At 52.3% G+C, this 14,594-nt stretch overlaps 1 protein-coding gene across 10 annotated transcripts in view; it reads left to right on the top strand.

Annotated features, from left to right (window-relative positions):
- The first annotated feature begins 6,721 nt into the window (after nt 1-6,721).
- FGFR2 (fibroblast growth factor receptor 2) overlaps nt 6,722-14,594 on the top strand; it is a 109,776-nt gene continuing 101,903 nt past the window's right edge. For 9 of the 10 annotated variants that reach the window (XM_023241020.2, XM_019813923.3, XM_019813922.3 and 6 more), the window contains exons 1-2: nt 6,722-6,855; nt 10,819-11,092. In XM_023241020.2, coding sequence (XP_023096788.1) covers nt 10,924-11,092 — 169 coding nt within the window. In that variant the 5' untranslated portion in view covers nt 6,722-6,855; nt 10,819-10,923. Of the gene's footprint in view, nt 6,856-10,143; nt 10,166-10,818; nt 11,093-14,594 lie in introns of those variants that run through there. The other variant, XM_045040759.1, reaches the window with a different exon arrangement.

Raw genomic sequence — 14,594 nt, 5'->3', positions numbered from 1 at the left:
GGGACAGGCAGGCTGAGCTTTCTGGGTGTTATAATTTAGTGGTCCCCAATTAACCCCTCTCCCCCCAAACTGATGTCCAAGGTCACTTTCCACTGAGCTTTGCCCAAGGTCAATTTCAACGGGGCTTTAGTCCAAGGGCATTGCTGTCTTGGTGCAGCCAGCCTCTCTCCCTCTGGTGGGTTCACGGCTCTGCGTGCACAGCTGTAGGTTCCTGAGGATTTGAGGGAACAGGAGGCCTGCCAGAGAGGAGCTGAGGGTTGACAGAAACTCCCACCGAGACCAGGGACGGTTCCAAGCGGGCCCCAGAATCGGGAGGTCATGCTACAGATATGCCACTGAAATTCAGTCAACAGTAATATTGCCGTTGTCCGAGGAAGACGTTTCCTGGGAAACTCCAACACTCTTCTCAGGCTGAGGAGGGGAGTTCCCGCCCTTAACCCCCCCCTGGTGGCATGAGACCACTGAGAGTACCTGGGAGTTGGGGGGGGGGAGGCAGAAGCAGTTCCTGGGGACTCCCCTGGTTAAGGAGATCTTGGAGGAGGAAAAGGAGGCAGGGGTACTCTCCGGTGACAATTTCCTATACCTGCACCACCCAGTTTGATGGCCCCAGCCACGTGTGGCTATTAAGCATGTGAAATGTGGTTGGCGCTCCTGAAGGGCTGAAGTGTACGTTTTACTCAGTTTTACTTAATTTGACATGAAATAATCATACTGGCTAGTGGCTGCCGTATTGGACGGGGCGGTGCAGCTCTAGGCAGTGATGGTGGGCGGCGGTGGGGAGGGAGTGAAAGTGGGCATCATTGTTAATCTCTTCCGAATCGCCCCACACCGGCTAAATGCACCTGCATGTTTCCTCTCCAGTCTGCTGGGAGCCATTGTTACGGTGGAGGTGGCGGTTGAGTGCAGGCTGAGGGTGGCGGGAAGGCAGCCTTGCAGCCATGCAGTGACATGTCATAAATTGCCCTTAAGCAGCAACGGGCCGGGGATTAGAGGACTTTTCCGGTAGATACCGTTACCAGTAGACAGGGGTCAACAGCAGGGTTCCTGGACTATGGTTTCAAAATACTTTAGAGAGGATGTTGACTTCCTGCAAACGGGTTCCTCTTCAGTGATGGGTAAATGACCACTTTTCAATTTCTCTGGAGGCAGTGAACGTTCAACGATTGGAGAGGCTGGAGGTCTTAGACACATTTATTTTTGAAGCTCAAAGCCGGAGACCTCACTGATGCCAAAAGAGGGTGAGGCCAAGGGGTGGGGGCCTCGTTCAATGACTTTCTCAGAATCGTACAGTTTGGGGCAATGTTGGGACAGAGACCCAATCTCGGGCGCCCTGCCCTGGTCTGGTGCTGTTTCTACTGCACAGCATTCCCAGTCAAATACCCTGTGACTTCGGGCATTGTGGACTTTACATCTGGCTGGGTTGGCCAGCCAGCAAACTGACCAATCATTTTTTCTTTATAGATGGGCAGGTGCCTGGTAGGAACTTGCAACATTGGGGGCAGGGGTGGCGGTGGTGATGTGTACCTGGGGGCAGTGTTGAGGCCAGGGTAAAATTTCCCCAATTATTACCCCCCCCCCCCACACACACTATCTTTATAGCAGTTTCTGCTTTTCTTGAACTAGAATGCAGTCAGGGTCCCCGAATTGCTTCTTCATTCTCTTTTGAGTAACGGACCTGGTTACCCAGTTGTAAATAGCAGATGTGTGGCAGATTATTAAGCCTTAATTTCTCCAACACATTTCTTCAGAATTTTCCATTTCTATTTATTTTCCATTTCTATTTGTTTTCATAATATCGCCGATTGGACTCATTTTATGGACCACAAATGTTGGCCCTTACCTCTTCCCCTATTTTGAAGACTGCAAATTCAGCTGATGAGCTGTAGGTGTGTGAAAGAGGTCTAATAATCTTACGTACCTGAACATGAAGGTTCTTGGAAACATTAACAGCAATACCGACCCTAACCAAATTCCTGGAGCACTTGAAGAAGTAGGATGAAGCCATGGCAAATGGGTAACTGTTCTCTTGAAATATTAACATTTTGGAGGCAATGAATTCTACTCAAAATATTCCAACTCTGCACTGAGTTGAACTACCTGGAAGGAGCCATCACTGGGCACGGGTAGGTGAAAACAGTTGACTTGCTCTGGTAGCTACTGGAGTGAACCCCAGCCCGATCGGGAGAGACTGGACTTCTGGTTGACCAGTGGGGTGACCTTGAGCCCATCACTCCCTCTCTTTGTCCTGCTCTTCTCCTCTGTCAACATGATGCTTTAACACACTTTCTCACCTTTGGTTCTAGTCTCCTTAGGAAGACCTACACGTGTTACTTAAGCCACTTAGAAATCCAATAAACCATAAGAGCAGAACATAGCGGCAATTTTAATTCAGGTGCTCCTCATGTCTATAAAAAAGCTCTTTCTTTGGGGCTGCGTTGTTCACCAGTGTTAAAACGCCTTCTATGTGACCTGACCCCCGTCTTTCTTGAAACCTCCAGGGACTGCTCCTGGGAAGCACTGGGTACCAGTAAGCACTGCATTACTGTAATGGAATTATTATTCCATTTGGATAATAATTTGTATGACTCAGGCTGCCCGCCCAGGCCACATTCTATCCCAGGTGGGTTTGGGTAGGCACCAACAGGTCCTTCAGCTGGGGCAGAGGGTAGGGTTGGGGGATTCAGAAGTTATGGCTCCAGACTCTGTTGAAACCAGGTCCCTAATAATATCCAGGTGGTGCCAGTGGGTTCTGGGCTCTTCACCGAAACACTTTAATCCTTCCCATAGACCCAGGAGGTGGCAATATTCAGAACGGCTAATAATAATCACAGACACATTGCATTTCCAGAACCATGAGGAGTATCTGAATTAAAAAAAAGGTTTTTTCACACTTTCATTCACTTAATCTTCTTAGTGACCCTACTAAATAACTGCAAGACAGGTACCACTATTGTCTTCATTTTACCTGAAAACAATGGAAGGCTCAGAGAACTTAAGTAACTTGCCCAAGGTCACACAGCGATGGAGTGAAGAGAGCCAGCCGCACCTTGCCTGTGGGAACCAAAGCCCCCTCACCCTTAAAGCGAGACAGGAATTCCGGAAGGACTTGGTCCCCAGGGAAGTCTTGGCTTTGAGATTCTGTCCTAAGTTTAGCATCATCGCTGACGTTCAGCGCTGGGATTTATGCTTTCGCTTCGGTGAAATGCGGTTAAGTTCCTTGAAGGTGGGACCGAGCTGTCAGGGGATCAGACCCCTCCCCTCATCCCAGGAGTTAGCTACACTAACTGCAATCCTTGGACTCTTCTGTATTTCTCCTCTCGAATGCTTCTTTTATGCCACGGACATTACTGAGATGGAGCCTAAAGAATGAAATTCATAGTTTTGCAGGGAGGACAGAACGGCATCAGACGGGCTCATTAGCGCTGAAACGTCAGCAGCCTGCATTCATCTAACTTTTCTATAGGGTGAAGGAACAGCCACCTAGTAGAAAACAAATTATTAAAAAAAAAATTCTGCATCTTTTAGAGGAGAATGGCCCGTGGCAGCCAGGGTTCCCACCCCTTTCCTGGTCCCTTCCCGCAAGCAATGGTTAGCAGTACACTTTGTTTCTTGAAAGTCATGGGGCATCGGAGTTCTGGTGTCCACATTTTTCTTCCTGCCATTGATGTATCATTACTAGAGTGAAAAAAAAAAAAAGAAGGGCGTCTCGAGGGCTTTTGAAAAAAAAAAGGGTGGCTACTCAAGACATTTTGTAAAGGGGGGAAAATTGTGAAGAAAAGGAACCCCAGTGGGGGGCGGAGGGTTGTGAATGTGGCCTTGTCTGGCAGTTTTTTCAGCAGAAACCTGGTGCTGGCGTTAGTATTTCAGTTCAAACTGTCACCTTCAGTTCTTGCTGGCTTTTCTGCCCTCGGCCCTGAACCTCAACAGATTGGGGCTTATTTACCTATTCACACTCGGCCGGGAAAGCTCATTAATAGGCTTATTAGCAACACCATTCACGGGAGGCCAGTGACAAAAGGGGTTCCAGCCACTTGAAGGGGGAAGAGAAAAAAAAAAAAGTACAGAGATTATTTTTCTCATTCAGAAGCCTCACTGGTGTGAAAGCTTTCCTAGACCCTCTGAGGTCACTTGAAGCCTAAATATGATGACAGAATTGTGTGTGTGTATGTGTGTGTGTGTGTGTGTGTATGTGTGTGTGTTTTAATTCCAAACATGCGTTTGCTTTTCTCAAAACTGAAGAGTTTGCTGTTGTGGGCTGTGGCCTCGCTCCCTTAAAAATGAACACTCTTAAGGGAATAAGGGTCTTGTGATGGATTGGTGTCTCTTCATCCCTAGGAAGAATAAATTCTGCAAACTGCATCTGGACACGAAAGAAGGTGTTCTGATTTGTCATTTTCAGCGGAAGCCTGCCTTTTTATTCAGTGTACATAAAGCTATTGATGAATGGGGTTAGGGATGATGGCTTCCTGCACCAGTAATTTATGTGAGAATGTGTTAACAGCATTTTCAATGGCTAATGGATATGTTGCAGGTTGGGAAGGGACTCTGTCCTGAGACACTTGAGTTTCCCATTGATGGGGAGTATAAAGACATAAGTGCCGGTCGCCGCGCTGATGGACCTTCTGCCGCCTTTTTGTGCCCACAGGTCTGAGAACTTGAAAAGGTATGTTCAGAACAACCCAGCTGTGAGTGGATGGCTGAGGCTCACCTGGCTGAGCTGTCAGTTAATTAAAAGGCTTTAGGACTGATCTGGGTTAAAAAGACTTGACCGAAAACATACCCAAGCCAACGGACCGATCATTTTGCTTGAGAATCAGACCGTTACCTTCGCTGTCAAATTTCCGAAATATAATTTCACAGCCATTTGCTGAAGCATCGCAGTGGAGTTGCTCGTCCTGGGTTTTAAGTAATTTACATAAAAAGTTGTCTATTGTGTATTGTGAAGCAAAATGATTTTCTCATGATGTGGCTGGCACCTTCAAAAAATTTTTTCGTGTTATTGAAGTGTGCTATGTCAGTGACCCATGAAGAACTAACTGCGTTTCTAAATGCTGGAAAAGTCGATTTTCCAGGTCAGTTTTGTACTCACTGCTCCATCTATCTTCCGGCCTCAAAAGCATTCTAAAGCACTTCTGGGTTTAATGACCTTTTCCAAGGAAAAATAATTAAGGTTTTTATCTATATTGTCTTGTATTAAGCAGGAAAGCTTAGGAGCTGGATGAGTGAGGAGGGGAGAAAGTATATTAAAAAAATAAATTACCCCGTAGACACAGCCTAGTGAGAAAAGTAATGGAAAATATGAACTTTAACCAGTTACAGCCTGGCATTCAGTTGGCCAATCTGATTTTGCAGTATAAGAATCTAAGATTCAGAAAGAAGAATTGCTTTGCTCTAGGTCATACAGCTATTTACAGCAGATTTGTGCCTTTAGAATCTTTCCAATTTCTTTTTGTTACTCCAAATATATATTATTAAACAACCCTTTTTTGTTGTTGCAGTTTTTTAATTTTTTAATGTGTATTTATTTTTGAGAGACAGACAGCACGAGCGGGAGAACAGGCGAGAAAGAGAGAGCCACAGAATCCAAGGCAGGATCCAGGCTCAGGGTGGTCAGCATAGAGCCGGATGCGGGGCTCAAACTCGCGCGCTAGGAGATCATGACCTGAGCTAAAGTCGGACGTTTAACCGACTGAGCCACCCAGGCGCCCCTGTTACAGTTTTTCACTTTTCCTATGAGAGGCCAGATCCAAAGTCAGATCTGCCAATGACCAGCTGTGTGGCCCTGGACAAATTACTTAACCTCTCTCATCCTGTCTCCTTATCAGAAACTGGGATTATTACTCTGCAAGGTGGTTGCACCGATGACAAATAACCGGTTCAGTGTGCCCCGCCCGTGGTGGGGGCTCCATAAGCATCGGTTTCTTCTCTCACTGCTGTAGTTTGGCAGGACAGAAAAGTGCAACGTCCCGCAGACATTTCCAAGCTGCTCTCTCTCTCCTCCAAAACTTTCAGCTGCATTAAATTTCTCCCCCCTGTTAACAACGTGCGGTCCCTCTAGGGGCAGGGCAGGCAGGCCGTCATTTGTTTTCTGACTTGAACCCAAAACGCAACGCGATCACCCGGCGAACCGTCGGCCTGCGTCCCCTGGGAAGGAAGGGGGCTGGTGGCGCGGGTCGAGGCTGTCGCCGCACCTCCGGGTCCCGGCGGTGGCCGGGGTCTCGGGCGGCTCGCGGGCGTCGGGAGCCGCGCGGAGTCCGGGCGGCCGGGCGCGCGGCGCTGATTGGCAGAGCGGGCGCCGCCGTCCAGGAAACGGCTCGGGTTTCAGCGGGGGCGTGACCCGCCGGGAGGGGGCGGCGGCGGCGCGGGCGGCGGCGGCGGCGGAGAGCGCCGCGGAGAGCCGAGCGAGCGGGCGGGCGGCGGGTGCGGAGCGGGCGAGCGAGCGAGCGAGCGAGCGAGCGCGGCCGCCACAAAGCTCAGGGCGCCGCGGGGTCTGCGCGCGGCGTAGTCGGCCCGGCGCCGCGACTCCTTCCCGGGCTGCCGGGGCCCGGGCGCCCCGAGGCCGCCGCTTTCCTGGGCGCTCCGAGCGTTCGCGAGTCGCGAGCAAAGTTTGGTGGAGGAGACGCCGAGCCGGAGTCCTTTCTTCCTCTCGCTCCCCAAACCCGAGGGCAGCCGGCGGGCGTCATGCCCGCGCTCCTCCGCAGCCTGGGGTGCGCCTGAAGCCTCGGAGTCTTGGCGCCGGCGCGGACCCGAGGACCGCTCTTGTTTGGAGTTTCCCCCCGAGCTCGTCGCTTGCTCCATCCCAACCCACGCCGGGCGCGGGGACAGACCGGCCGCCGGGCAGCGTTGCCATTCAAGGTAATCGCCGTGTCGGGTGCCTCGGGGAGCCTCGCCCGCCGGCAAAGCTGGGGCCGCGGGAGCCCGGGACGCCGGGCGCACTGTCCCCCGAGCGGAGGGCGCGGGGGCACTGGCACGGTGGAGCCTGCTCCCTGTCCTTGGCTCCCTGTCTTTGGCTGCATAGGTGATGGGGGAGCGGGATGCGTGCTGACGGCGGCCGTTCGGGAAGGTCTGCGTTTACTCCTTACCCCCATCCAGATGCTGACATCTGCCTCTGGCACTGACACCCCCCTCCCTGTCAAACTGCGGCCGGCGCCGTCCCACCGGCCGGCGCGATCCTCCGACCCCAGAGCGGGCAGGCGAGTGGCGGGGCTGCCTCGCTGGTGGCTCGGCCCCGCAGGTCCCGGCTTCGGAGGGGCATCTTCGGGGTGGCTCATCCCGGGGTCCGGGGAGCGCCCGCCCTTGTCCCATCCGGGCCGGGCGGGGGTGGGGGGGATCCGTCCTTTCCCGGGACGGAGCCGTTGAATGGGGCCCGCGACCTTTCCGTCGGGCTGGCTGTGCTCGGGGGAGGCGGGGTGGCACCTCTGGGGAGGAGGCCGCTCCGGTTCCCCGATTCAGGCACGGGCGCCCGTAGCCCACTGCCGCCCTCGGTGCCGGAGGAAGCGCAGCGCGCCTGGGGCTAGGGGGCGAACTGGACCGACTTTTTTCTCGCTCGCCGCCTGTTCAGCCGGCAGCAGCTAGGGCATGTCGAAAGCGCAAGCGAGTTCTAACTTGCGCGCTCGTTCTTTCAGCGCCGGGGCCGCGCCGGGGAGTCAGCCGAGGGCCCTGCGAGACGCTGGCTCCCACTCTCGCGGCCACAGGGCCAGCCTCGGGGGGGTCCCGGCCGGGGGCGCCGAGTCTCCGCCGCTCCCCTCCGCGCCCGCTCCCTCCAAACCCTCCTCCGGGCCTGCCTTCCTCTGGCCCAATTCAATAAAACCTACCCTTAAAAGCAAACCTGCTTTCACACTCGGGGCACCCATTATGTGTTTGGTGTGAAACGCTATCAACATTTAAAACCCCATTGTCCCCCCGGGTCCCAAATCCCTGTAAATCTTCCACTGGCCACGACTCATTTTCATCTGAAAAGCCTGTTTAGTTTGAATAGAAAAGCAATCAGGCGCCCCTCTCCCTCTCCCTCTCCCTCTCCCTGGAATGTCAATTAAAATGCAGATTTTTCTGAGCTCTTTAGCGCCCCAAGAAGGGGGAGAAACTCTGGATAAAGGAAAGAAGTGGCCACAATGAGCCGGGCTGCTGGTGGTTAGGAGTTCCCCAAAGCTGCTGCAAGTTCTCACTGGCTTGCAGGCGTTCACCAAGGGGTGGATTGCGGTCCTGAGTCAGCCTGTATTTTTTTGAGATTTCAGAATGTTGAGCAGCCCCCGCCCACATCTGACCCCTTGATAGCTCCCTCCCTTACTCAGCTGGGAAGACGAGGGGAGCAGCAGGGAGGCTTTGAGCTGGGAGATAGGTCTGCCCCCTGGGGGGACCTGGGCATCCCAACCTTACGTGGCCTTGTTGACTTTCCTGATGTAAGATCTCCCGGGAACAAAGCGCCCAAATGCTCGGCCATGGGTGAGCCGGCAGAGGACAGATAACCTAGGAGCTCAATTAAGGCGGGCACTGTGTTGGTTTGCCTCTTGGAGCGTGGGGGCGGGGGTTGGGAATATTCTGGTAAGTTGAGGAGTCCAGGACAAACCTGGCGTAGGGACCACTTGCCAGCCAGGCCCTCTTGCTTGTCACTTTGCGTGTGTTTGGGGGCAGGTTTGTGCTGAGGTGAAAATGGACCAGGGGGAGCGGGTGGCCACGAAGAGCCGTCCATCACAGGGAGGGTGACAACGCCTCCCCTGCCCGGGCTGAGAAGAGAGTTCCCTTTCAAGGGGAAAAATAAACACGCCGGGGCTTTCACTGAGGCTCAGACTCCAGGAAGGATTATGGTATTGAAGGCAGGAAGCCGGGATTGTGGCCGCCAGCGGCATGCTGGGCCTGTGTTCCCAACACCGAGCCTCGGGACCTAATTATCCTGCCTAGGAGGTCCCTTCACACTTTTGTCCACTTTGGTGAGGAGTTGTGCAGACCTGCTGCCTTAGGCCTCCGCCTTCCAGACATGTGAGCAGGGGGCAGCCTGGGGCCTGGACCCGGTAGTGGCTAAAATTCAAGTTTCTGGTGCAAGCTGACCGGTATGAATGAATGAATGGTCTGAGATGTAGCTGAGGTCCCTGACCAGCTTTCTCCGCCTGGAGCAAAGGAAGCCCCCTGGGCTGGGACAGGTGGGTGAGGAGGCCAGGGAAGCAGCCTGGGGGGAAACCTACTAGGATTTAAGGTTGTTTGTGGAGTTGTGTCAGAGGCAGAAAATTCCCATGCATTCTGGAAATGCTTAGTAAATCAATGGGCATGCTTGTGTACTTTCCTCCCACATGTGTGTAGAAATAGATACGGAGTTATCTTTTGAGGCTCTTAACTTCAAGAGGAAAGGAAAGTCAGGGGGAAAAAAAACATCCTTCAAGCAATCTGAAAATAGAGGGTGTGCTTGCATGCACTCGCTTTTCTTGCTTTTGCTGTGAATCACACCGTTTCACATGCGCTTTCTCTGCAGCAGAGAATTTCTTTTTTCCTTCTCAGGAAATGGTGCAGCAGTCTCTTTTCCCATTTTAATCCTTAGTCAAGGCTAAAAGGAACAGTTTTTCTGATGTAGCTTTGGAGAGGCTCACGCCGTGTTGAAATCTGATGGTATAATTTGAAACCTCAAGTTGGCACGCAAAAAAGCCCAGGGCTTAGAGATTTTTGTGTGAAAGGTCTCCCCCCGCCAATCCCTAATATGTGGTTGGTTCATTTATAGAGTTTATGGAATCTGTGATTGTCTCAGATTTTCTCAAGTTTGTGCATTTCGGTTCGACACGTAGTGATTGAGGATAATGAACGCATTTAAAGTCGTTCGGAATATTTAAGTTTGGGAAGTTCTCTTTGCCTTTGGGTCAAATGGGTGAACAGACCAGGCAGTTGAGCCCCCCCTCCCCCCCTCCCCCGTAACTTCCACTGTGAAGTTTCAGCCAATAGATTAGCCTATTGAAAGTCATTGTCCCAATCGCATACCATGACAGTAATTTCCACGTCACCATCGTCGTTCATAACACACCTGCCTTATTCCTCCGAGTTTGCGTCTGCTCTGTTCCTTCACCCGCTCTGTGTGGGTTGAAGACATTTACGAGGCTGGGGGCTGCCAGCAGTCACAGCGGAAGGGGATTCTTCAGGCTTTGGATCTCTTTTTCTTGGATCAGCTGCTTTGAACGTGTTGCAGGTCCGTTCATTCTTCGTAAGTGGCTGCCTGGCGAAAGATTGAAACACATTTCTGTACTGGGAAATGAATCCTGACAACTGTAAACTGGTGGGGATTTTTGGTAGCCTTCCTGGGGTCCCTTTTATTTTGCTGGTCTCCTTTCTTCCTAAGAACAGTGAGGGTGGAGCCAGCCTCTCAGCTGCAGCCCCAGAAATAAGTCTGCAAACAGACGCCTCCACGATCCAGCTGTCTGAAGCCCAGTTGGCCTAAGAGAAGTTAACAAGGCCGGTGATGCCAACCCGAGCATTGTGAGCTTGCTTTTGTAGTTGCCCTTCAAACAAAGGTCACGTTGCTTCTGCTTTTTGAGGGCGGCAGGGGTGACGGTGGAGAGCAGAAGAGAGCGCACCCTGCCCTGATCTGTGTCCCGTCGCTACGCCTCTACTTCTGTTTCTCAAAAGTGTGCTTTTTAAAGATCAGCCCACCCTGCTTCGTGGACCGGGCTGGTGGAAACACCTGGGGCTCTGAGGTGCGGACGCAAGGCATTTGCAGATCATGAAAAGGAACTGTTGGCACATATATTTGGGAAGCTGAGAAGCTGTTTTAGCCCGCTTGGGGTTTCAGCGAATTGGCATCGGGGAGGATTTCACTGACTTCGCCGAATCTCTCTCCTCTAGAGGCTGCAGCAGCGGCAGCAGCGGCAGCAGGACGAGCAGCGGCCGCGGCAGCACCTTGGCTCCCGAGCATCGCAGGCGGTCCATGCGCGCAGAGGAGGTGTGCAGATGGGAGTGACGTCCACATGCAGATATGCAAGAGCTCGGGGGACTGGCACCACCTCACCCATGGTCAGCTGGGGTCGCTTCCTCTGCCTGGTCGTGGTCACCATGGCAACCCTGGCCCTGGCCCGGCCCTCCTTCAATTTAGTGGAGGACACCACGTTAGAGCCGGAAGGTAAGTTCCTTCGTTTCACTCTCAGGGTACCCAAGTTTGTTTGGGGCGTTCGTCCGGGGGAGGTGGCACTGAGGTCAAGGCCTCTTTTAGAATCCGCTGCCCTTGCGTTGTCAGTGAGGCTCTGAGAGCCAGCAGTGGGCTCCCTGCTGCCCCCAAGCCCGAGGTTGCCAGAGAAGGTTCCTTGCTGTCACACCGCAGGCCGGATGGTAGTTCGGTGGTTTCTGGGTGTGTGCGCTTCCCTGCTCTGGGTGAGGGAGCCAGCCTGCACTTCACCTTTCTCCGGTGCCCGGCGGTGCTGCGGGAAGGGGGTGCGTGGAGGTGAAGGCCATCTATAGCTTCCTGCAGGAGCTTTCTCAGCGGAGGGAGAGTCTTGCTTCTGATGTAAAGAATTGCTGTTTTCTGACAAAAGGAGCCACGAAGGGAAATTGCCAACATCTGAAATGCTGACATTTTATTTTCATTGTCTAAGGAGAAAAAGAATCTTCTGAAATTCAGCCCAGAGACGCTAGACGTATTAGTGTTTTTTTGTTTTTTCTTTTTTTTGGCCCTTGTCGTTCATAATACCTGAGCGGTACGTCGCAGAAACTGCAGATTGTGCTCTAGGTAAATTTGGAAGTGAAGGTACCTGGCTGTCTCCCACATCTCTGAGAACTTACAGATCGAACAGGCCATGCACTGTGTTTCAGCCTTGGAAATTTAATTTTAAAGGCACGAAGCCAGTTGGTGAACACTTCAGTGGGGCTGAATTACTCAGCGGGACAGGGTTGGAACCTCCTTCCCGGGTCCTTCTGAGACGACAGTAGCCAAGCCTCCACTTGGTGCGGCGTTGAAATCTGTCATCAGCAGGGAATATTGGGAGCTGAGTTAGTTTTCCAGTGGTAATCCGAGAATAAAACGGCAGATCCCAGCACTCATCGCCACTTAATGAACCTGTTTGCTGAGAGCCCACCTGGTGCTTGCTAAGCTTTGGGGGCGGTCGTGGTCCCGAGTGGTCTGGGGTCAGCTCAGCTGTTCTGGGAGGGCACCCCGCACCGCAGGCCGGAGAGGGACGGAGAGCCGGTCGGGACGACCCGGGAAGGAGGGCTGTGTTCCTGCCAGAGGTGAGAGCACCGGGGGAGGGGGCTCCCGCTGAGGCCCACGCATGGGTCATAAGAGGATAAGTAAGGGCAACTGTTTTTCTAAAACGGGCCTTACTGGGAGGCAGTCGGGCATTGGCAACAGCGAGGCCGGTCGGTGCCCCGTCTCACGCAGAGGCATGGGGGCTTGGTGCAAACAGGTGCAGTGACGTCACAGGGGTTTCCACGTCTCCGGGAGGGGGGAGTCTGGTGAGAGTTTGTGTCTGCGACACTCACGGGCTCCAGCCCGGGTGATGATGGCACTGCCTCCTTGTGCTGCGTGCTGTGACAGAAGCACACGTGCGATTTGCAGAGGTGATGCCTTTTTAAAGGGCTTAATGCGAGAGAAAAGGTTCCTGGTTTCTGAAAGTCATGCCTGTTCTCTGATTGTGCTGATAATTACAATAGATGTGCTTCCTAATTGCTGATTTTTCCCTGGAGTGCGTGGCTCAGCACTTGCCCACGCAGCTGAGCCGGGGGTTCCCTACCGGGAACGGCCCAGGTTAGGAAAAAACTGGCATTTTTCATTTCGACTTTCAGGGCAGCCTTATTGGGAGTTTATCGCAACACATAAAGTGTAAACGGTCCTGGAGGACCTCTTTTTTATCATATTTAATTATCAAAGAAAGTTTAAAATATGCGGGAAGAGGTGGGGGCGGAGAGGGGAAGACACAGAGGGCAGGATGAGGTTCCCCCCAATGGTTCTTTGTGTAACAATTTGTATCCAACAATGAGAGCAGGTCTTTCCAACCTGGGATCTGTGGATGCACTTGGGGGCTGGGGAGGTGTTTGCGAATTCCCCCCCAAGTTGTAGGCAATACTTGGCAAATGTCATTGTCCGCGTTTTTCGGGGTTCACAGCTTCCATGAGGTTTGTGTCCAGGATCGTGACAGGTTTAAAATTTTTTTTTTTTTTCAACAGAGAGAGACAGAGCACGAACGGGGGAGGGGCAGAGAGAGAGGGAGACACAGAATCGGAAACAGGCTCCAGGCTCTGAGCCATCAGCCCAGAGCCTGACGCGGGGCTCGAACCCACGGACCGCAAGATCGTGACCTGGCTGAAGTCGGACGCTTAACCGACTGCGCCACCCAGGCGCCCCAGATCGTGACAGGTTTAAATGGGAAGTGCAGAGGTGCAAAGAAGTGGCTTTGGAAAAGCATTCAACCCCCTCAGCCTCAGTTTCCCTTCCTGTCATCTGACGGTTTGATAAGATGACCTTTAAGGTCTTCTTCGTTAATGCTAAACGAATGGTGATGTCCTCAGGAGCCTTCTGGCAACTCGCCTCAAAAGGTCGCCGGGAGCTTTTAGGGTCCCTGGGAGCAGAGAGCAATAGAGCACACGGCCTGGCATCTCATAAGCACCCAGGACCTGTTCTCATCCTCGTTCCCGATGAGATGGGCGCATGTGTCTGCTCTGTTGTGTGCCCATTGCCACAGTGTCAGGAAACGTGGAGGCTTTTGGAGAGAGTGGGGAAGGAAATCGCTCTCCGACGGAGAAGGCCCTTTGTGGCTCCAGGCAGTTGTGTTTGCTTTCTGTAGGGTCTGTGCTGTCCTGGTAAGTACCGTATTGGCCGTCGATTTGCATTCTTCCACTCCCAGAGTTTTGCTTTAGCGTCGGAGGTTATTAGCAAGGTAGTCTGATCGTAGATGAAGAAGGGGTTAGCAACTGGAAGCAGACTGACCGACTGGGGACAGCTCCAGTTTAGGGCATGGTCCTGCCGACCTGGGGGGAGAGAGGGAGGATTGGTGGGTGAGTGGGTGTCTGTTGGTTCCAGTGTGTCTTCTGTGGTTCGTCTGACTATAGCTTTGATTAGCATAGGTTCAACCTTAACCTTCTGTTGCACAAGGCCTCATCTTGGAAGAGTTCTTGGTTTGTTAATTTGGAGGCTCAGAGTAGACGCTGTGTATGGGGCTGGACCAGAGGAGAATGTGTCTGGGGCAAAATGTGACTAAGTTCCAGGAAGGGGCCTGTGCCCTAAGACTAGAGAATCCTTTCCAATCTTCTTGGCTCTGTACAATATGACCATATATCATCGTATCGTATCATCTGTCGTATATCATTTGTCTTCTGGACACTATGAAATGGTAACAGTAGGGTTGGATCTACCCAACTGGTTTACGAAGAAAATAATCTCCAGGAGATTTTAGTTAATATCCCAGTTTAAAAAAGAATATTTTCCGTTGGTCATTCATTGTTGTAGGGGAATGGCTGAAGGCTCTAAGCTCAGTTATTGACTCAAAGGGGTTAGTCCTCAATGCCAAGTACTGTTCTGTTGATTAATATTCTAATTATTTAAAGTATAATCAAGCTTGATTATCCTGGGGAGGAGGTGACTCTTTCAAGTTTTTTCTGACGTTTTGTCACCTACTCTGGTTAATTAAGTCATT

The sequence above is a fragment of the Felis catus genome, chromosome D2 (genome assembly GCF_018350175.1).
Source record: "Felis catus isolate Fca126 chromosome D2, F.catus_Fca126_mat1.0, whole genome shotgun sequence".
NCBI classification, from domain to species: domain Eukaryota; kingdom Metazoa; phylum Chordata; class Mammalia; order Carnivora; family Felidae; genus Felis; species Felis catus.
The sequence above is the reverse complement of the archived record's forward strand: the minus strand, read 5'-3'. Positions and strand labels throughout refer to the sequence as shown.